This window comes from Colletotrichum jinshuiense, chromosome 4, assembly GCF_051148585.1.
Source record: "Colletotrichum jinshuiense chromosome 4, complete sequence".
Lineage (NCBI taxonomy): Eukaryota > Fungi > Ascomycota > Sordariomycetes > Glomerellales > Glomerellaceae > Colletotrichum > Colletotrichum jinshuiense.
The window spans coordinates 699,394-722,074 of NC_139311.1; the positions used below are offsets into that span (position 1 = coordinate 699,394).

Below are 22,681 nucleotides of genomic sequence, written 5' to 3' on the forward strand. Positions count from 1 at the left end.
TCCAGGTTTGAGGACTGCAGACTACGTCATAGGTTGCCCATGGTGAGATTAGGTAGGTGTGTGTGTGTGTGTGTGGTAGGAGGAGATGAAGGCACGAGGGACGGTGGCCGAATGGAAGGAAGTGAGTACCTGCCAGGGATAGCGCGCCCAAATTTATAGGCGGCGAGGGCGCTGAAGCAGCCACGCGCGGTGGCCCTTCCAGGCTCCTTCAACGGGCGATGGGGATAGCGATAAGCGAGCCTCAGCATCGCAGCGTTCCCATCCATCCAACGGACCACCCACTCTGGACATCGGGACCCCTGACGAGCAACAACCACGCGCGCGCTCTGCTCTGGCAGGGTGCATTGCATACACATGCTGGTATTGAGTTGGAAATGGAGAAGAGATCGGTGTGTTAGGAGCGCGGCGCAGGATCAGCTAGCGCAAACTTCCATTTGAACATGCAAGACCTGCCCCTAAACATCGAACCCATCGCCACCACCTGCCGTCATCCCAGGCCAGCCTCCCTCCCCTGGGGGGGGGGACGCCAACCCGTCACCATTCCCGCTCCGCTCCGAGCTCCGTCCGTCCCCTCAGTCCGAAACGGAACTTTGGTTGCAACCCACCCTCGCTCGGCCCACCAATCTTGGTCCGTCTCGCCAACCCGACTTCCGGCCGATTCTTTTTTTTTCGCCCACGTCGCAGTTGGGGGCCAAAACTAACAAAGCACAGCAATATGCTAAAATGAGCGCTAGTATCATCGGCCCAAGGATTAAGGAAACAAAAAAGAAGCATCTGCAGTTGCCCTGCCCTGTCCTGCCCCCATCCTCCGCCCCCCTCCCCTCCCTTCCATCCCGTCCCGTCCACTTGGTTTCTCCTCCACATCATTGGGACAGAAAAAAAACCCCGACGGGGGAAACTACACTAAATTATCGTCTGCAGGGACCAACAATAGTCAATGGTCGGGCCGGCCCCCAATACAACCGCCAACCGCCTAGGTTGAAAAAAAAAAGGACTCCCCAGAAAAAACAATTAAAGATCCATCCCGCTCCCGTCCTGTTGGAAATCACCCCCAACATATCGCTCCCTCAACCCCGGCTGTTATGTGGCACTTAAAAAAAAACCCAAACCTTGAAATACGAGACGGGACACAAGAAACACACACGTGAGCGGAAAATTGGATACCCAACCCATCTCTTGACCTCATTGTCTACCCCCCCTACCTTCCATTCTAGCAAAAAAGGGTTTCGATAAATTGAAATAAACTCACTCCCGTCGCCGGTGACACGGTAAGCCGCCATCCCCGGGAGATTGTGCAGCCACTCTAGCAGCTGCTGCCCAACCCGCTGCATTTGAGCCAACCGACTTTATTGAGTTTACAGCTCAGCCCCTCTTGCCATTTCCGTTGCGTCGAACGCCGACTTACCCCCAGCTGACCGAACACTCACCGGCTCTTTTATCCTCCCCCTCACTCCGTACCCAGACTCAAACCCGACTTCTTAGGAACTTTATCTCCAAACAAACACAATCAAGAAGAAATAAAGAAGAAAAGAAAAAAAGAAACTTGTACGGCAAGCAGGGTTTCTTCGCCCTCTACTACATGACCCTCGTCCATCGTCATATTAACACCATCTACCATCAAAACTCTGCCTCGCACAGCGAACAAAATTGATATCTACCTTGCCCCCCGGCTCTCATCACATACACCCTACAAAACTCTCTCCCTCATTCCTCTGCTACCCTTTTCCAACATCAGCACACTGTGTTGGTTATCAAGGGGTCTATAAACCCAAAAAATAATAAAAAATTAATTGCTCATCCGTAATTTTCTTTTGGGGGGGGGGGGGTTACGCTCCTTATCCGCAGTCACCCGCCCCTAGCGTATTACAACCAATAACATAAAAGTCGAATATACCCCTCCCAACCTCAACGCCACTCATCATCCCGTCCCGTCCCTCCCATGTCCGTCCCACCCCCCCTTCACAAGCACAACAACACACTCCTCATTCACACACGGCTGGGCCTGCAACTTACGTAGCGTCAGTTACACAAGATCCTTTTTTCTTTTCTTTCCGGACCGACATCTGCCGCCTTCGCCGTGCGCTAACCCACCCAGACCAAGTACAATAAGTATAATAAGTATAATAATAATAATAGTAGTAGTAGTAGTAGTAGTAGTAGTAGTAGCAGTAATAAGAATATATACGTATAAATGTGATGCTAAACAAGAATTGGCAATACGTCGAAACCAGTAACCAAACAGCTAAACCAAGTATGCAACAAAACGAAACAAGTTTCCAAAACAAGAAACCAACATTAAAAAAAAGACCCTGTCTCTCTCATCCATGCCCACCTAATGCACGTAAGAACAACCACGCACGCGCATGGCCTCAAACTAAACTCGCAATGGAATAGTGTCACCACCCTCTCAAACATACACTACTCGCGCATCGTCGTCCAAACGTGATCCGTACATGCCTTTCGCCAATCCACCTGCGTCATCAACCCGGCCAGCACTGATACCTACCCCCTAGTCCGCCATGCCAATTCTTCAGCAGCTCGCCCTTCTTTCAGCCTCAGCCTCACTACACACCATGTTCGTCCTCAACCGACGACTTGGCTCCCCATTCAAGCTTTGTTTCTACCTCCCGTATGTAACCTCAAGTGCTGCTGCCGTGTCACCCAATATGGTTCCTAGCGAGGTCTCATGCAACCTCGAGGGACGTTGTTTGCATGTTGCCGAAAAATCTTTTGCATTTCCTTTTCCACAACTACCAAAAAAAAAAACAATCTCAACTACCAAACGCAATCTGTCGACGCCCTAAACGTCCGTGTATGTAGTAGGTATCTCGGCCACTCCAAAGGTCCATCCTTGCCAATCCTGTGCTTTCGCCCTCTACCGAGAAAAAGTCCCTGTTTTCCGAAAATCCTCATCGCCGTCCGAGAAGAGCACGTTCTCCCTCGAGGGACCCAAGTCTGAATAGGAAAAGGTATCGTCTGCAAAGGATGGAGTTATGACCCAAAATTGAACCCGACTCCTAGAGATGCTGTTCCACCTTCCTCCCACGCCGTTCGTTTTCGTTCGGCAGGACAGTGCGTCCAGACTGCCTGGCAGGCGACTCGGGCTGCTCTGCTATGTTTATCGAAGGCACGACGTCGTTGGGATCGAAGCCGGCACGCCGCGCTGGACGTGCCGAGGAAGCCTCTCCAAAATAAGGCCATGCTGGCCAACCAAAGCGAGCCTCCACCCGTTTTCGTCAAATCATGACCGCCCTCAACCGCCCTCGTAAATGCAGAAACCACACCGGTCCAAGGAAAAGCCGTCGCCCAATGCATCATCTTATGTGGAAAAAGAAAACCGAGAAGAAAGCATCGACATCGTCGCGCGATGTGAATAAACAAGCCTCAGACGGGTGTGCCCGAGGCATCAGTGATGATGGGTGAAAAGTCGCGTCCAAACCATGCTGTGCGTGTACTCGATCGAAACGTGAAAATCCTGAAGCCATGACAAGGCGGATATCGCTTCTTAAACCAGATTTTTGCCGCGCGTCTAATGACCGAAGGAGACGAATTTCGTAGTATGGACATGTGCGGATGTCGTCGTGTGAAAGGAAACCCTATAATGTACAAGTCCTTTCCCCCTTCCATCATTACGAGTGGGTTCTTTCCGATGGCAACCTCGCGCAGGTCAGCCTGCCTTAGTGGCTAGCCGTCTGACCACCGTTATCTGCCTGTACAGTTAGCTCGCCGAGCGCGCTTGCTACGGGGGATCCATAACTCACGTGAGTTGTACATGCTCTGATTCGGCTGTCCGTATGGCGACTGAGGCTGGTAGTTGGCCGAGTACATATGAGAGCCGTTGTACTCGGGCAGTGGCTGCTGTGCCACGCCTCCAGCCGATGGGGGTGCCGGGTACTGCGAAGGCTGGTAGCCAATTGGCGGCAGCTGAACCTGGCGGCCGCTGGCGTATGCAGATGCCGACGATGTGCCGTCAGCTGCAGATTGAGGATCGGCCGAGCCGTTCTGAGCGGCAGCCTGTGCGGCGGCGGCAGCTTGACGTTGGCGTTCGTCTTCGGCCTTTCGCTGCGCTTCCTCCTCCTTCTTGCGTTGCTTCCACTCCTTGCGGATCTCCTTGAACTCTGCAGGTCACATTGTTAGTCTCGTGTCACTTCAAATGGCTCTACCAATCTCTGGTCCGCTCTTGCAAGCTGAAGGTAAGCAGGCTCAAAGGCGCTTGGGATCACGGCCCGCCCTATCGCGGGCTGGCATAGCTCAGGCCGGCGCGCCGCTTGGCACGTGATACCGCGGACCAGAACTGTGACCCCAGAGAATCGCGAACAACAGCCAAAAGTATTCGTATTTTCGACACCACACAGGCCTTCTCACAGACGTACCTTCAGGTGTTCTTTTTTGTCCGTGGGACTGCATTGTGACGTGTGCGTTGAGATGGTTCAATGTGCCGTAGGCCTTCTCGCAACCATTCCAACCGCACTTGTACATGCGCTCGATTTCCTCGTATCGTCGGCGCGGTCGCTTGTGCTGCTGGGCACCGGGAATCGGGACGAAAGAGTAAACCTGGTTGCCGAACTGTTACGTCAGTACATTGCGTCTCGCTAAGGACGAAGGTATACAGGCGCGTGCCAGCGTCTAACCCCAGATCAATGGCGCTGCCAAAAGGCTCAAAGCCCCTTGTTTGGACGTTTGCCTTCGCAAACTTGACCCAAGCAAAGTTTCTAGGGACGGTTGCGAAAACAAGGGGCTCGCCCATTGTCGCAAACCCGCGTTGGCGCGCTGGCACATCCCGAATCCTTCGTCTGCTAGCTTGACTTACCTGGTTGGGACGTCCCTGAGGAGGGGCAGAGCTCGGGGTCGGAGGAAAGACGTGACTGGCGGGTGTCAGGGGACCAGCGCTGTGCTGACCGTAGCCGGTCCAGTCGGGTCGGTGTTGCGCATATGCGGGATGCTGGTAGGAGTGCGACATGTCTCCCGGAGGAGGACCGTAGGGAGAGTGCTGTCCATACGCGTAGGTAGGACTCGGCGCCGCTATCGACGGATCTATGGGTACATCGTGGTCAGACTTGGGAAGAGGGACCTGATGGTTACGGCCATCTTGCTGGGGCAAAGACGGACTGCTTGCTTGTTGCGCCATGCCTCCGCTGCTACCGTTGTGGTTGCTAGCTGGATGGTATGATCTCTGAATATGTTCAGGGAAGGAACCTGACCGCGCAGATGGCGGGTAGACGCTGTACTCGGAGGTGGGGGTGGCCGACGTCGAGTAGTTGCTGGGGCGGACCTCCTGTTGGGTCGCGTATTGCGCAGCAGATGCGTGATCTGCAGATGAACCTTCAGAACGGGTGTCGCCGCAGTTGCTTGGGTAAGGCGAAGGCAAACCTGACTGCGAGTACTCGGTAGCACTGCGTTCCATAGAGGTGCTGAGGGAGGTAAGAAGCGAACTGATGGCAGCGGCTTCTGGGCGGGAACCTCCAAGCTGTGGCGAGCCTGAAGAGAGCAGTGATGCGTGGTTATCAACGAACTGATGCTGCGTTGGAACCAAGAACATGCTACAGTTCAGCGGAACGTCTTGGTCGCGAAGAATGGCCGGAGAGTCCTTAGTTCTCAAGCCAGGGGTAGGTTCGCAGGTTCGGTGTGGGAGGCCGTTGCTTTCTTCTTCCGAATTCAAGAGCGGGAGATGGTTTGGTCCAAGGCGCGGTCTCTCAAGTAGCGGTAGCGGGTTGGGCTGATACTTGAAGAACGGAAAGAAGAGTGATGGAAGAGTAGTAGTAGGCGAATGATACCGGGAGTGAAGTGAGACTTGAGGCGGCGCGACGATGGTGTATAAAGATGGCGGCCAAGATAGCGCGGACCACCCAAGGGCTCGGGTTTATGGTTAAATGGGGGATGCGATGACAACAAAGTCGCTAGCCACGGCCCTGAGCGAAGATCTCTCAAAGTGGCAAGGATAGCGTTGTCTTTGCCAGATCACGGAAAGGACGCCTCTTTTTTTTGTCCTCGCTTTGGCTGAGAGGAGGTTGACGGTATGCCTGGGGAGAGCGACACTAAAATAGTGCGCTAAGTAGGTAATGGATGGGCTGGGTTGTCCGCTTAAGTTTGGGCCGAGCGGTGCCTAGCGTCTGAATCGGAGATAGGGCAGGGGGGAAGGCCCACGGGCTGCTGGGTGTGGTGTATGGAACCTGGTACCAAAGGCGGCGAACAGTACCGTAGGCGTAGGGTAGGGGGGGGTACACCTCTGAGCGAGGAGCAGAGGGAGGCTAAAGGCTGTGTGGAGAGCGATGAGGATGGGGATGTCGAAATATTCCTCTTTGCGTATAGCGCAGGGTGTGTTTTTATCTTTGATGGGGTTTGGCGTCTGTCTGAATCTGGCCTGGTCTAGGTCGGGCCTTGGCTTGTAGAGATGGCAGATGGATGGAAGTCCCGAGAAAGTGACTGACTCTTTTCTGATCTGGCTCGTGGATGCAGGAAAGGGCAAGATGCAGGTGCTGCAACCTCGGAAGGAGTGACAGAGCAATGCAGAGCAGTTTGGAAGGGATGAATGGTATGGTGCGTCGTGGTGTTGAGTGAGTGATGCGTGCGTGCGTGCGTGCGTGTACCGCAGTGTAGTTAGGCAGGGTGAGCAGGCTGGAAGGGTGAGGCAGAGAGGCAGGTAGGTGGGTGGTGCTGATGCTGTGCGTGCGGTAGCGCGGCGACCTTGGTCTTGGTAGTGATGGAGGGCTGGTGAGTGGGCGGGTGGGTTCTCTCTCTCCCTCTCTCTTTCTCTCTCTCTTCCGACTTGACGTCGACGTGAGGTACGTGCTGGAGCAGGGCGTGCGTGCGTCGGGGTAGCGCAAGTATCCTGTGGTGCTAAAGGTGAAGTAGCGCGCGGGCGGAGTACAGCAAGTAAAAGAGAGTATCCGCAAGGTCTCTCTTTCTCTTTCTCTCTGGCTCTGTTTCTTTCTCGCTCTGCTCGGTGAAGCAAAGGATGGGAAGGGGGCTAAGGGAAGGGGGTAAGGGGGTAAACCCAATGAAGGTTTATGACGAGGGGGAGTTCGATCTTAGCGCCGTTCCCGGGAGAAAGACGAATTTAATACTTGCGACGGAAGAGGGAAAGAAAGAAACGGGGTAAGGAAATAATGGAACGCCTGAATGATGGGTCAGCGCGAGGGCTGATTTGCGGCGGGTGGAGACGCGACGACAGGCTGAGGTGGCGGAGGAGGGTTCGAGGGTGAAGGATGAAGGGTGAAGAGGAAGGGTGAGAGTTGAGAGGGTTGCGGTGCGCGTTGCGTCCGTGGGCAGTGGGAGGGGGGGAAGGACGGGTGTATGTCTGAATTGTGAGTGGCAGACGACGTGTTCTGGGGGAGTGGGAGCAGTAATTGGCGATTTGGCAGAACATCTAGAGACGGTCTTTTTTCCCTCTCTCGCTCTCTCTTCCCTTCTCTCCCCCCCTCTCTCTCTCTGCCCTCCTCCTCTCCCCTTCTTGCCCAAGATGTGTTATATGAGAACGATAAAAGAGCGCGAGGCAAGGAAGGTACGTGTCTGTGAGGGTGTTAGAGACGTCGTCGTCCTCGACCTCGTTTCTCGTCCTCGAGCTATGTGAGTTGATAGGTGACTAGGCGGCGTTTGAAAAATAAAGATAAAAACATGCGCGCCCCTCCCCCCGTACTGTGAGGTTGGTGCGAAAGAGGGCTGAATGCACTCTAGGTAGCGTATGGTGCAGACGGCAGTACGTATCGAGATCCTTGACACAAAAGTTTGGAGACTGGAAACCCTCCCAGAAAGAGGCAAGTGGCGGGTTTGAATTAGAGACCTTGGTCGGGAAGTCTAACACAGGGCTGCTAGTCTTGCTACTGGGGGGTGGGGTAGGGTGGAAGTCCAGGATTCGGGTTCCGGGGGGAGGGTGTGCGTCTTGTGGCTCGCGATCCAGGCACGTACCTCGGTATTTATGGAGCAAGCGGTACGTACCTTGCTCGCAAGTCCATGGACGGAGTACGGACGCAGCAGGTGGCAGGTGGCAGAAGGCAGGTGCTGTTTCCCTGGCCCTTTGGCCCTTTGGCTGCACCTGCTGGCGACGCTACGGATGCCGGGTACTGAGATGACGATGGGTGGTGATGTGTGCTTGACCACACCGTACATGGCAAGGTACTTCGCCAGACTAGTCGAGGATCTCCTAGCTTGGCGGCGCCGGTCGCTGGATGCCGGGACTAGTCGAAAAGTGTGGTGGCTTGACTGAATGACTTGATACCTTTGGCTGTGCTCATGGCGTCGCCAATTCTTTCAATTGGATTTCATATCCTTGGTCAGCACCACTTTCTTCCTCTGCTACCCAAGTACGGAGCACCTCATGGACGCTCTGGCCCTCGACGAATTGGATGGAACGATTGGATCAATGAAATGACCATAAGTCGGTCTACTTCCAACGCGCCCCCTTCACTTGCTTGACGGCCTCCGATAATATCAAAGAGATTAGTTACCGCGTATCAGATTGACATTCTACATGGAGACTGGATGATGGAAGCTGCGTGTCTCTGAGTCCCAACTGACTGGCCAATTGTTTTGTTTGTCGCCTGGGGGGGGTTTTTTTTTTAATCTTTCTCCTTGCACCGAGCCTCCTGGGATGGTCGTAGATGCTGGGAAATTTGACAATGCCCTTTGAATCCCGCGCTTGCAATGCTTATCGACAACACCGCGAATGAATAAGTATGCGGTATAATAATCATGTTATCCAATCTGGAATCACCAAGGAACGGCATTAGTATTGCCTTGGGGGCGTGGCCGAGGGAGAGGACGGGGGGTGGGGGCGTAGGGTTGTTCGACTGTCTGGCTTGACTCCCATGCATGACCTTTCCTATGCTTAGTACTCCAGTCGACCTGGACTCGACGATTCCCGAATCCCAGAGGAGTTGGCTATGTAATGGCAACACGCCTTTAAAAGAATCCTTGTCTACTATGCTATTCCCGATGGCCGACGGCGGCCGACGCCGATGGGAATTGTACTATAATTCCCACCCAAAGGCGCACAAAGCTTCTTTTCCTTCACCCCTTCTCCGTTTTCTGAGCCTGAAGATCGGGACCCAAGGGCTGTTGCATCTGCCCGGTGCCGGATCCGCCGTCTTGACTCGCGGACAAGGGGTGAGGGGGGGCAAGGTTCAAACAAAGAAGAGAGTGATTACGTGCAACAGCTTGGACCACGAAATACCGTACTTGGTGTACTGTACGGAGCATCTGTAAGTGATCGATGATGTTTCCAGGATCCCGTGACGGTGTGGATAGAATCGATGGTTTTGTACGTACGTGACTGACTGGCCAGTGTGGATTGTCTGGTATTTGGATCTTTCAATTCTCTCTACGGAGGAATGATAGTTGAGACGCCCCTCCCCTTTCTCGGTGCCACCACACCAAATAGAGGACCAGAGGTGAAAAGAGGAGCAAAGATGGGTGGTCCATTGGGGCCGAGTACTGAGAATTGGACAAGGCCTGATCCTGGTTCCGCTACGTACACTACAGCGTGCACTTTTTTTTTTGTCAAGAATATCATGGCAAAAGGTGCGAGGAGCGCGAGCAAAGCCTCGTAGCAGTCCATTCGAGCAGCAGGAGTAAGTGATGCCAGAGCAAAGCAGAAACCAAAGAGCAGGGCACCAGCCTCGTGAACCCTGTTCCCTGTCCAACCTCTGGGATTTCTGCGGTCGAGGTTCCCGGCGGTGGGAATCAACAGCTGTGGCGGCGAGGGGGTGTGATGGCAGACGAAGGGCGTGGCAAGCCATCTGACTGGCCGCCACGACATTCACACGCACACCCAAGACATCTGTCCACGGTACGGAGACAGCCCAGACACGATGACATGCCGAACTGAGTGCTGCACGACCTGTTACCGCTGCTGCCGCTGCACCTCCGGATGCGTGGCACTCCCTCTGGACTGCGAATTCCAAGTCTTAGACATTTTCCTGGCCTTGGCATTGAGAGAAGGCCGAATTACGCGATGTCATTGCTTCGATTTCGGGGTGCACGACGTGTATAACATTTCGTCCCGCACACGCGAGAGTATGGTGTGGGTGTTGTACATGGAATCGAGCGTCTGCCGGAGCTCTAGGCGGTGATTATGCGTGGTGCCAAGGGGGTAAGCCCGCGGCTGCTGCTGAGCCTGGGTCTTGCATACAGAGGAAACCTGGAGTCTGGAGATGGGCGGGTAAGGTCCTCGCTGCAGGGCAAGGTAGGTACGGCAGCGTACATGGGAGAGAGAAAAAGGAGTTAGAGCCAGAATAGGAGACTGATGGCCGCGGCGCGGAACGGGAGCGCGGGCTCGAGTGAGAGTGCGGTAGTAGCGTGAGCGTGTGCCTCGGTACCGGATAGGGTACGTAGCGTGGTGCAAAGGTAAGCAAGTTGCACGCTGCACTAGGTCGACCAAGCAAGGTCCAGGGCCGGAACACCGCGGCCGCGGAGTTGAGGGAAGCTGCGCGGTGGGCTGTTGGCCTTTTGCTTCTTCCCGGTAAGGTGGTGTTTATTTTTTTCCTACACAGGTATGGGGTTCCCTGACTTTGGGTTCTGGAAGCAGCCGCTTCTGGTCTCTGCCCTGCTTGTGGTACCGGTAATTGTGATGCAGCCGGACGCGAGGGAAAAATCGACGAGTGGGCCGTGTGGGACTGGGCGTGAGGAGCAGCTGAAGCACTGTGTGAGTGAGTGGGAGAATCACATCCACTTGACCGGTATTCTTCCGTGCAAGAAACAGAGAATTGGAAGCCAAGAGAAGGAAAAGGGCCCCAGCAGCATGTGAGGGGAGTGAGAATGTCGGATCTGGTGTGTGTTGCGGTAGGCAAGGCACTTAGCCCGCCGGCGGCCCAGTGTGGACACCTCATCCGCGGATGAGAGAGGAAGGAAAAAAAAAAAAAAAAAAGTACCTTTAGTAAGGTCGGACCGGGTGAGCAAAGTAGGTGTACCTCTTACCACACACAAGAAAATCGAGAAGTGAGGTATCGGTTTCATAGGTGAGCCGAGGGGTATGTGGGCTCGGGACATACCTAGTGCTGCTGGTGTGAGGGGGGAGGGAAGGGACGCGAGTTGGTGGGTCCCCCTTCTATGGACTGAGGGTGGGGAACGAGAGCCCAGGCCCCAGAGAACAGAGATCTGCGCCTTTTTTGCGCTAGCCTGATGAATGATGAGGTGGAAATCTGCGTCTGGCCCCACCTTTCTCTCTCTACTTTTTTTCCAATTCCATCGGCGAGCCAGGTCCAGCAATGCAAGGTGAAGACTGATGCTCCCCTGCACCTTGCCTCTTCTTGGCTTCAAAGTCTTGGGAGGGGGGGCTGATGTGCCGACTCTTCCACCCATTACTGGCCACTGAGACCGAGTCCTATGTCGATCGTCGAGATGCTCGGTTGCCGTTGCATTGGGAGTTGCAGCAGCAGCAGCACCACCACCACCACCACCACTCCCACCACTACTACTACTACCACCATCACCAGCATTAGCAACCACTGCGCCGGCTAGGCGTGCCTGGACAATAACCATCGGTTCCAGCAGAGGCCCAAGTTGCAGATGTGAGCCTGTCCGCGTGGGGTACCTCATTCGTGCATACATTGGCTGGCTGCGGCTCGTGGCAGATTCCGAGTAGTACATACTGCCGTATACCGATACCCTGTGCCCATCTCAGAGTGTCGGATCCGTCAGCGCGAAGGCCGGGGCCGTCTCGGCGCGGCAGACGAGGAATGATAATTGCCATTCGTACTCGACCGTATCGGGCAGGGAACAACCCGACTGCTGGAGGGGGGCCCGTCTCGTCCGTGTCCTCTTCCGCCGACGGCGACTGCGACAAGAGACAAAGAAAGCAAAGGCCTCCTCTTCCCATGGTGCCGTTCAAGGGGGAGACATCAAAGAGGGACTTGCCGTGTGGTGCCCGCGATCTAGACCCCCCGAGTGTGGGACCCTGACTCGGGCGGAGTGGAAGGAATGCTTGCACTGGGAGTCGATCCGAAAAGAGCATAGACGCCTCGGGGACTTCTGAGCCCGGCGCGTTGAGCACAACACTAGGCGTGACGGGGCTCTGCCACCAAAAATATTCTCCGCCCGCGACAGAGATTGTGCGACGGGGCACAAACGAGTGGATTCGAGTGGGCTGGGGCTCTTGCCTGTGTGGGCTGTGGGCTCTGGGCTGTGAAGGTCGTCAATCCGATATCCCTTTGTTCGTCAACATTGCTCCGTGACACCGCCGCCGGACAAGACAAGACTTTCTCGCCATTCGACTCCAGCGCTGCTCAACTCCTGTGTGCACTACATAGACGACATCGGTCCAGGTCGCACCGTTCCAAGGCCCTCGAGGCGTGGATATTTGTCAAGAAGTCGAGGGATCTTGCTGGCGCTGTGGTGCTGTCGCGAAGGTTAATTTGGCGGGCTGGCCTGGGGCTTGGGATCAAACGGTGGTCTAAACACTCTGGTTGGGCGATCACCCCGAGACTACGATGTTTAGGGGTTCGGCGGTTTCCTACCGTAGCACACTACCTCTGTCAATTGGTGTGGAGCCCATGAACTCGTTTCCCGAGCTGCGACGACAGACGGGGCCGCCATAAGAATAGCTGAGGATGGGACGAAAGCGCAGCCTGTCCCCTCCTGGTTTCCTCCGCGTCCCTCGCGCCCTACTCCATCCAGTGTAGAGCTTGAAAAGCATCGGACGGTCCCAACTCCTGTGTGACTGCGCTGGTTGGCAACAAGCAAAGTCGGATTATGGCAGGAGAGAAGTGGCCGCCACCGTCGTTGCGAGGAGGTAGGCGATTGATCAGCGAACATGGTCATCGCCGGGCCCCTGTGTTGATGAACGCATGAAAGCCGATTCTCCGAAGGACGGAGATGGATGGACCCGAATTACCCATCCATCTATCGCACGAGATTATTGGTCTCGGCTTGATGCTCGTTGATGGCAATTTCCGCTGGAATTGTATGGATTGCAGATGCCCGTTATCAGCAACGCACCGCACCGCACGTGTCTCCTGACACAATGTGTCTGATGTTGTGCTTGTCCCTGTCATCCATCCACCCGTGGTTCGGGGGCTATCTTAGCGTTTCCCCCGCAAGTTCGACTTGTCAAACAAATTTTCGAGCTAGACGGGCGCACGCAGGCGCAGGCACGAATAGTGACGCTGCCTCATACTGCCCCTACCCAAAAGGGCGAGACGCGACGCGACGCGACGAGACGAGACGACGCACAGAAGGAGTGAGGGCTCAAGGTACTGGCAATTGAACCGTCGGCAGCCCTGAAGACGTGCAGTAAGAAGCAGCAGCCCTGAATTTGGTCTGGCCTACTTTCAGTGCAGGCAAGAAAAGATGAGAGCTCACACAGGGCAGAAGCAGTGGGCAAGGAGGGTGCTGCCTTGGCTTGGCTTGCCCGAACGTGGTTCACCTCTTGCGATCTTGGAACGGCGATCTTGTCGGGAATGATTGCTGACATGAATGCGAAATTGCGACGTATTTGCCGAGGCGCATCGAGACTCTTGTCGTCACTCGCTTCGAGACTCAATTACTGCAGGGTCACAAAGTACCGCATCTCGATACGGTGTGTACATTATCTGACGAGGTCCTTGGGAGGCTGGAGGTTGACACCCTGTTGCCTTCCATTTTGGTTGAGGGTGGGTTTCCTGGAGAGCGTCGGACAGAAGTCACCTCAGGAAGCAGTCTCGGGGACGAGGGATGGTTGAGTGCTAACTAGAAACGCAGCTAGCGGCATCCGCCCCTTCGATGTTGAAATGGGATTCTCGCTTATCCCCCCTGTGCCTGCGAGCACCCCGAGAGGCTCCAGGTCGAGGACGCCGACGGGCGGGCCACCCCCTCCACGTCGACATTGTATTGTCGCAGCTGAGATCTACCGGGGGGGGGGGGGATTTACCAGGAATACCGAGCCAAACGCGAGACCGGGGGACCAGGGTCTAAGGGGCCCCTGTGTGAAGGGAGCGAGAGAGGGGAAGGGTGGCCCAGCCGTCTAGGCAACCTTTCTTGGGTTCCTTGCAAGTTGCAAGTTTGCTCCAGCCCGCCTTCGTCCATGTCCCCCGCCCTGGCCGCCCACCGGTTCCCATCTGCATCAGAGAATTTCCAGAGGGCTGGAGCACCAGGAGACCCTTGGGAGCCTTCCAGCAGGTCGACCAAGGGGGTGGGACAAGTTCTTTTTTCTTTCTTTCTTTTGCCCACCCCTCGCTTAATTGTGACAGCCTGCAACCCTGCCCGAAGATGGCTGTCCTCGAGGTTCATTTACCCTGCAGTGTGGACACCAAACATTGGATCCCTCATGTGCATGCGGAGTTGGGAATCGGAAATACAGACAGTGGATAGAAACACACAGACCTGTCAGTCACACAGGTGTCGGCCAACTGAGGAAAACACGGAGACCTTCGGGAGATGGTGTGAGGAAGCAACGCCCGGCCTGGCAGGTGACAATGGTGATGGTAGGGGGGGACGGTGACGGTGAGGTGAAGGTGTAAAAGAGAGGTGTGCAGGTGAGGGTGAGGGTGAAGGTGGACTGACGGAAGGAGCCGCGGGGACGTGGCTGACTGGCTGTGCCTACTGCTTAGTGAGGTACAGAGAGTACACCGTACAGGCCACGGCGCATCCCAAGCCAAGGCATTTAGGGGACGTCTGATTGGACCAAAGACCAGATAGATGCCTGTCTGCCCATCCGTCTGTCTCGTTTTGCCTTACCTCTTGGTAAGAAATCCGTCCTGCCTGCCACCTGACGAGGTACGAGTCCGAGCCCTATCGCTCAGTTCCCATCTTTGTGGAATCCTCGGCTGGGGAAGTGATGGCAAGCAAGAGGAAAACCACACGGGATGATGGGGAGGAATGCCTTCCCCAATCTCATTACGGAACTTCCGTCATGGCTCGTGGCTCACGGCTAGACCTCGGGGAAATTCCGACCAGCCAACTGCGGGTTTTCTCCATCCCTTTGCTTGCAAATCATCCACGTATCGCCACCGTCGGGCTGTCAGTGCCTTCCTGGCTGGCTTGCCGTCTGGGTATGCCGGCCTTTCGATTCCCTGCGTGTTGGGGGAGCATTTGCCTCTTTCACCGCCCAACTCACGGCCGAGTCGGTCGGTGTCCGACACGGTTCCAGGGCCCCGGTCCTGCACGCAATGGCATGCGTCACAAAACCCATCACAGCAGAAATGCGCCCGTCGCCGTCGCCGTCGCCACCTCCCCAAGTAGCTGCTTGCCTGCCTGCGTGCCTGGTCTACTGTCCGTATTTTGCCGTGTCTGGGCGTCCTCGCCATACCAGTGTGGCCATGGCTCCTTCGAGGGCCAGCGCCAGCGTCAGCAACGGCGCCAGGAAGCGCCTCCAACGTGCCTTGGGGCTATTCCAGATGCCCCAATCTATGGCTATCCTCGAATGAACTAGGCAGAACCCGACACCCTGGTTTGGGGGTTCACCAAGAAACGCAGCCCGCTGCTAGAGTGATCTGTCGCGAAGGTTAGGGCGTCGACAGATCTCAAGCGACCCAAACCGCTGGGAATCGACTAAACAAGCGTTAATGCCCCGGAGGGGCACAGTGTCTGGTCTGTCCTCAAAGGTAGTTGGTCGCCGCACGAAGGAACCAAACCAACAACCGTTTTGTCGCCCTTGACCTCGTACCTACATACATGACCGTACATTTGAACGCCGATTCATCCTTGGGATGACTACTGGGTGTTAGCGGCGGCATCTTACATGTTTGTTCCAACGACAAGCCCGCCGACCGACCCAATGCTCTGGGTGCCCAGTCTCTCCATCGCCAGTTGGTGTTAGGGACCGACGGCAGCAGCCGCAAGAACCACCATGCACACGTCAAATGAATTCTACCCAAGTTTGGCCGCGCCCTGATCCGCACTTGTCACGGGCAGCTGTCGTAACTTCAGCCGCCCGCAACTAGAACCTGCACATCTGCCACCGTCGGCAAGCAGCACCAAAGGCTGACTGACTTGCCTGACCGGCCATTCACCACCAGCGGCAAGCGCCCCTCCATTTGATTCCTTCCCCCCCTCCCTCGGTCGCCCCCTCGTTGGACCTCACAGTTGTCGCCGTTGTCGCTCAACGGTTGTCGTTATCCCCATTCATTTTTGTCCCATGTCAAGACCGTCCAACGTATCAACCGGCAACGTCGCCATCGACCGAAGCAATGTGCGATGCCGACCAATCGATGTGCACAACAAGCGCTGCGGACAAGCAGCGATTGCATCCCTTTGCATGCCACCGAATTCACTGTCGTGCATCATTCGCCCCCTCCATCCCTCAAAGCATCGCTCCGAATCCGGCATCTGATTGCCGTTATTGGCCGAGCAGCCCAGCATTGGCAGTCAACGTTCCTCCCACTCGACGTGTATGCGGTGCAATGCTCGCGGACAGGAGGACGGCGGACAATAACATTTTGACAGGATAGGGCCGCATTGGGCCGCCGCCCCTCCAGAGAACACGAGAAAAACGGAACGAGATTGCGCGGATACCTCGGAACGACAAGAAGGACAAGGTCACCAGACCCAAAGTTTCTGACCGCATCATCCATGCGGTGATTCCAGTTGCCTGAAGCCTGCAGCAGCACCTCAGCAACAGCAGCCATTCACCTGTCAATTCTACTCCTCTTCCCATGGATGTCATCCATGCCAGTCACTGCTGGTTGGCCACCTCTTTGCCGCCCTTTTGCTTCTCATCTTCCTGTCGCCTCTTGCTGGGGACCTGCCAGTCGATGCTATCACCCCCTGCGCCTTGTCTTGGCCCCCGGTATAGCTGGCTTGTGCTGCCCCAGCGGATGACCGAGTATTGGCGCGGGCCCAAAGGGACAAGACAAGGCCGGGTCGCGAGGCACCGTCTATCGAAGCCTCTACTTAGGATGTGGGATTCTAGGGCCTGTCTACCCCTCCTCGCATCGCCTGGGATTCTGGTCGCACGTCCCTTTTTGACCTCAAAATACTACCTCAGCGAAGCATCCCACGTGCAGGCTAAAACTTTGTACGCCCGATGTCTGCAGTCTGGCCGATACTGCTTCACGTGGAGTATCCACTGATGTGCAGACTATGCCCGTTCAGCGCGACGGTCTACGGCCCAATCCCGCTCCAAGGGCAGTGGCTTGACCCTATGCAACAGTCGTATGAGCCTACCAGCAGTCGAGCCATGCCTTGGCAGCTGGACAAGCGGGCCAGCTAGCCCATCACTCGGTCCATTAGTCTGAATGTCTACAGCATGGGAAGCCGGGCTTTTTTTTTTTTTTTTTTTTTTTTGTCGTGGACGACATCGCACGACGACCATCAACGCCCATCTCTGGAGCGGTGCCGGCAACAGACCTTTCCTGGTCAATGAGCAGCAGGTCCCATGGCAGCCGGGCAACGCTGTGATCAGTTTTGAATGTCACAGCCCGCAAGACAATATCGCATGCCGCCAATCTTGCCTTTCTCGCCACAATGACACTTGTGGCTTCCGGGAGGGTTATACATTTGACGCTCTCCTTCCAGCCGTCTAACCTTTGCTACACTCTCACATTTTCCCACATGCTTCCCCTCGTACCACACCCTGCCTGTTACCGTGCGTCTCTCCCCTTCTCGACAGCCTAGTCAGTTTCCTCTTCCAATCCCTCGCCGCAGGACAAACCATCCAATATCGGGACAGCACCTCGGCAGCAAGGATTTATTCTCATCATCTAGGCCCACCGAAGGTTAAAACGGGGCCACTTTCGGCTGCTCTTTGCTTTTTGGGAGGTCTTCGCTTCTGTCATTTGGTGCCCAAGCTGGAGGTGGGATTTTGAGTTTTTCGTGAGGCTGGAACCAATCTCGCAGGATGCAGCATCGCCCACACAGGGCAAATATGCCGCTCACACCGCCCCCATACCCGTCTAGGATAGATCTTCTTGAGGCCAGAGCGATGCATAAGGCGACAACATCATTCGATCGATTACGGTCTCCTGACCATTCGCCCGGCTTCCAGCAATTCGCATGCGGTGATTGACTTCCCGCATGGTCTCTCGGCGTCTGTCAACTTCAGGTCAGCTCTTCGTCGTTCAATCCCCTTTCTCGCGGCAGGGTGAGAAGGCGTGCACAGGCCCGTCCAATGGTATGGCGCAACAACAAGCTTCATGCAGATTGACAGCCATGCAGCATGCCAAGTGCGTTGCGGTCTGCATGGTTGCTGTTCTGTTCTCTCGAGAACACGTCCCGTGCACTGTTGAATCAATCTATGGATCGCCGTAATGAGCAGGTGCCAGCACTCTTTCCGGGAAAGCTAGAAAGCAAGTTTCAAGGCTTGTCTGAGACATGTGTTCCTGACTATTCCCAATACCTCGAGGCTTGTGCAGCTAGAGGCGAAGGGAACGCCTCAGGCGCCACTAATGATGGAATCATTGCCAAGCTCCAGGAACCAAACCGGAAAGGCACCTCCATCGAGCCATTTGGCCGTCGACAGTGATCCCCCGTTGACAAGTTGCTCTAGCCGATACGTCTCACATGTCGCTGGGTATTTCACGAGGCCAGGCCCTTATGCGACAATGGCATCCGGCGCCCCCTGAAGGATGAAGTCATGAGGCCACCGAGCGGTCAGTCCTGCTCTTGTCTCTGGCCCTGGAGGATCAAGCATCCTCCCGGGGAGGGGTTTCCTGGACTCCCTGGCCGGCCCAGAGGGTGTCAAGCTGAGTGCGGCCAATTTAAGCCCCCAACACACAGGGGTGCCGAGTCCCCTGCCCAGACCAGGGTGGGTGGGCTCAGTGGCCATTGTTGGAGCAGGATACAGTAAGGGCGGGGTCATCATTAGCACTGTGATCGAAATCGGTGCGAGGTGCATGTCCTTATGTAACGCACATGGCCAGAGTGCAGCCTGGGACGGCGGCTTATTTCACTCGTCGCCAGTTGGTCGAGCGTCACACATCCACAGCGGCAAGTGGTGACGACTGCGAAAAGCGGTGCTCTAACCACGGCCAAAGAGAAACGCTTACGCAGCATGCAGGCATTCGAGGCTGTTCCGTATTCTCCCCTCTGTTGGATAGAGGGAGGGGATTTGGCGGTGAGGACGAAGGGACGAAGGGAAGAATGGAAAGGTCGCTCAAATCCCCGCTAGAACTGACTGGGAGGCTCCAGGCTGCAGCGAGAGGATACACCTATTACGATCGCTCCGTCGCCTCCTCCGTGCCCATCAGCATCTGTTACGGGAACGGTCAATATCGGACGCGCCCAGATCCCGAGAAAAACGGCCGGCGGCGGAGTATCCAAGTGGAGGTACGAGGAGGCGAAAACCATACAATCGAGAGGAAGGAGTGGGAAAGTCGGTTTTCCCATCTCGCCCAGCTCCCCAGCTGTCGTGGGCTAATTCTGATGTCGCTGGTTCATGACGATCGTCCTTCTGCTTGGTATCCACTGCTGCCACTTCTCGTATGGCCTGACCGTCTGCATCACGGATCCATACAGGGTTTTGCCTTCACAATGGCATAGAATCTCATCAATAGTCGCCCAGGTAAGGCGGTTTTCAACCCTCGGCTATCCTCTTTGGGTCAACCCGCTTCGTTCGTGATGCAGCCCGCGGTCCCGTACATGATGTATCATCGCTCAAATTCCACGAGGGGGGCGATTCCTTTCCGCTATCCGGCTAGGACTACACACACTAGGCAAGCGGGCCTTGGAGCGCCGCACCCCCACAAACCAGTTCTTCCTTGCAGCAGCCGCAACTTGCCTTCGTTGCCGAGCGTGCGAATCACAGGAATGCCTGACGCTCTAGCTGCCAACCGACGCGTGCGTCCATAACACCAAGGAAGCTGACGGAAGCTGACTAGGCTGGTAATCCGCCCCAGTGGTCGAGCCTATTTGGCGATCCTCCAACCTGCAAAGAGGCGTCACCAGAAACCTTCTAGGGCTCCACGAAAGCAGCCTCCAAATGTTTCTTTCAAAGGCTCGAGTCAACTGCAGCCGAAGATTACCTCTCCATTGGATGCTTGTGCTGCATTCCTACTGCCTCACCATCGTTTCTTCGCAAGCCATTGCAATATTGCAGTCCTTCTACGGCGCCTTCAACGAGATATTCTGCTTCCTCAATGAAGAGGCCTGACTCGCGCCTGTCCACCAGTGTTGGAGGAAACCATCTCCTTCCGCATGCCCAAGGATAGTTTGCCCAGTCGATCGGCTTGCTCGTCTGCTTGTCATTGATCGACCATGGGCTCTCCGCACATCCCACCCCCGAGCGCGAAATGGCAATTTTGATCACCAAAAACAAAAGGGGGGGAAGTAGTAAACAACCCCCCCCCCCCCGAAGCGCTGTTGAATATATTGGAAATCACTACTACATGTGAAATGCTGCACCAAGAGCTGAGTCATCCTTCCGGCCGAATGTGAGCGTATTTCAAGTGGGCCAGTCGGGTCGCCATCTAGCGTTTGGTGACCGGCCGAACCACCGAGCATGATACGTGGTTAAACGATACGATGCTTCCTTCGTAAGTTATTGACCACAATTCAACCCTGCCCAATCAGATACGGCAAATTCAGCTTAGATCACCGCACACATGACATGCTCTTGCTGCAGGCAGGTTGCCATCGAACAATGCAGTAGTACCGCCCTTGGCCGCGCTACCCAAGCGCGATTACATGCATGCTGTCGCAACGTGCAAAAAGGCTCTACATCTATTTATTCTGCTAAGTATCTCGAGTATGCCGAAACCCGGCTGCCTCCCGAAGGAAAGCCTCCCTCGACAACTCTGCCTATTTTCTCATTTTCACGAATCCTGTGACAGCGGCTTGGAGCTGCAGTCAGCTTGGACGCAACGCGGGCTGTCGCCGACGGTCGATGCCTGCCGACCTTGTTCAACAATATAGGCACAAAACCCTCTTGGTTTGAACGGGGAGGCTTTGGGAAGCAGGAGGGGGGCTTGGGCAATTGAAACTTGCTCCCAGTCGACGATGAGATGCTGCATTTCTTGTCACTAGTAGTTGTCACTCACCAATCTGAGCAAGGAACTACCTGTCTTACGGCGTCTGCTGTCACAAAATCCGACAATGACCAACGATCACCCTAGCAGACAAACGCAAATCATGGTTCTTGAGCGTTGCCCCCCCCCCCCCCCCCCCCCGCGAATCACCATCCATTTTCGCTTCAATGATGCTAGTTATTAAGGGCTTGAACGAGACTTTTTTCTCACAGAAACCGCGCGTACTATGGCAAGGAACTGCGCCGACGTGGACTGTGCTGAGAACAAACATCGGATGATACAACCGTACACACACGCACCCTTGCTCCCCCTTTTCACTTCTTGACCCGTAAACCATCGTTTAGGTCTCGGGTCATGGATGTGTGTTTCTGCACGAGTGATCTCCTCCATGGCTACGCAGGCTTCATTCAGATTGCGTTTTACCCCTGAGTGGCACCAGCTGATATTCAAGCAGAGACGAGACACTGGCATGATTAGATACGAGCATCACATCTGTATCTGCCGAAACCGCTCGGATGTTTTCAGTGCTAGTCATTCATCCCAACAAGGAGACTAACTTGCCAGCGAACGTCGTCCGTGCAGTCGATGGTTTCTGCAGTTCCCCTCTTTGGCAGACTGCACTCGCTACGCGGCAGCTTGCCACCGGCTCCCCCCCTTTGCTACCGCTGGGCCTTGGTGATAATGTCTAGAGTGTCGCTGAAATGCGTTGCGTCCAAGGGGAAAGCGCTGCTCCAACACCACGCCCAGGCGGAGCACAAATATCTAATGACCAGCCATGATGGAAACACTGAGTAGCCCAAAAATTCGGTGGACTAGGCAACAGCACACATCCAACGATGTATTAATGGTGTGTGGATAGGATACAGAGGTGCCAAACCCCTCCACATGCATCTAGCCCTCGTTTTCTACCCTAAAGTTGCCTTCAACGAAAGCTCCCGCTGATGATGGCAACGCCGTCCCACATAGCTAGAAAGCCACTCCCCAAAAAAGGCCAGCCCCTTATCCTTGGTGACAATTCAACGAGGATAGTCGCGGATCAGTGTCCTAGCAACACATCAACAGGGGCCGACTCCCTCAGCTAGCTGCGGTAAAAGAAAGAACGACTAGGTCATTGCCCCATTTTATGTGCTAGAGGTGCATCGGCCACGTCTTGAGCCGGTCTGGTGATGCCCCCAGGATGCCTGCTCGCACTACAGAAATCCGACCCCATCATCGCTAGCGGGTGGGTGATCACCGCTATGGCCTAACTGGGACGCAGTTCTTGGTCCATCCCACCACCCTTTCGTTCCCGAGAACCGTCTTGGCTCCGGTGTGGAATCACAGACACTAGAGAGAGCAGAGTTGCTTCCAAGTCTAACAATATTGAGCCAGGCGTTAACAGCGATCCATCACGTGGCCAGTTGTGTTGCCTCAGTGCAATGCAGAGGGGAGCCTCAATATCGATGATTGTCTGCGCGTAGGCCACCTTTGATGGGTCTGAAAATACGCCTGCGTGGGACATGTTCCGTGGTTATCATGGCCAGAACTCGGGGTACCGCGCCGTTCCACCGACCCGGTACTGGCACACTGCAGGAGGTAGCTCGAATAAAAGGTGGTCATCAGTTCATGCTGAGGGATCTGCTTCGGAGATTCAGTCGCTCTTTGGCGCAGAAATCATGCTACAGATGGCGCGCAACATATGCTTTTGGTATTGGGCTTTTTAGCACGCCAAAAGCAGCACGAAATGACTATCAATTTACCCGAATCTCCAGAGTCTTGGGCTGTTTTTGTGACTATTTTCAAGAAAGCGTTTCTCTGCTGTTTATTCCAAA

The 22,681-nt window shown here is 55.2% G+C and overlaps 1 protein-coding gene across 1 annotated transcript; it reads right to left on the reverse strand.

The window, feature by feature from the left end:
- Positions 1 to 3,677: 3,677 nt before the first annotated feature.
- Positions 3,678 to 5,539, reverse strand: EsH8_IV_000176 (uncharacterized protein; the record flags this gene model as incomplete). The annotated part of the gene is made up of 5 exons (XM_083265066.1): positions 3,678 to 3,706; positions 3,762 to 4,118; positions 4,374 to 4,566; positions 4,811 to 5,034; positions 5,110 to 5,539. The coding sequence occupies 5 exons, from the start codon at positions 5,537 to 5,539 to the stop codon at positions 3,678 to 3,680; spliced, it is 1,233 nt and encodes a 410-aa protein (XP_083123961.1).
- Between the last annotated feature and the right edge of the window lie 17,142 nt (positions 5,540 to 22,681).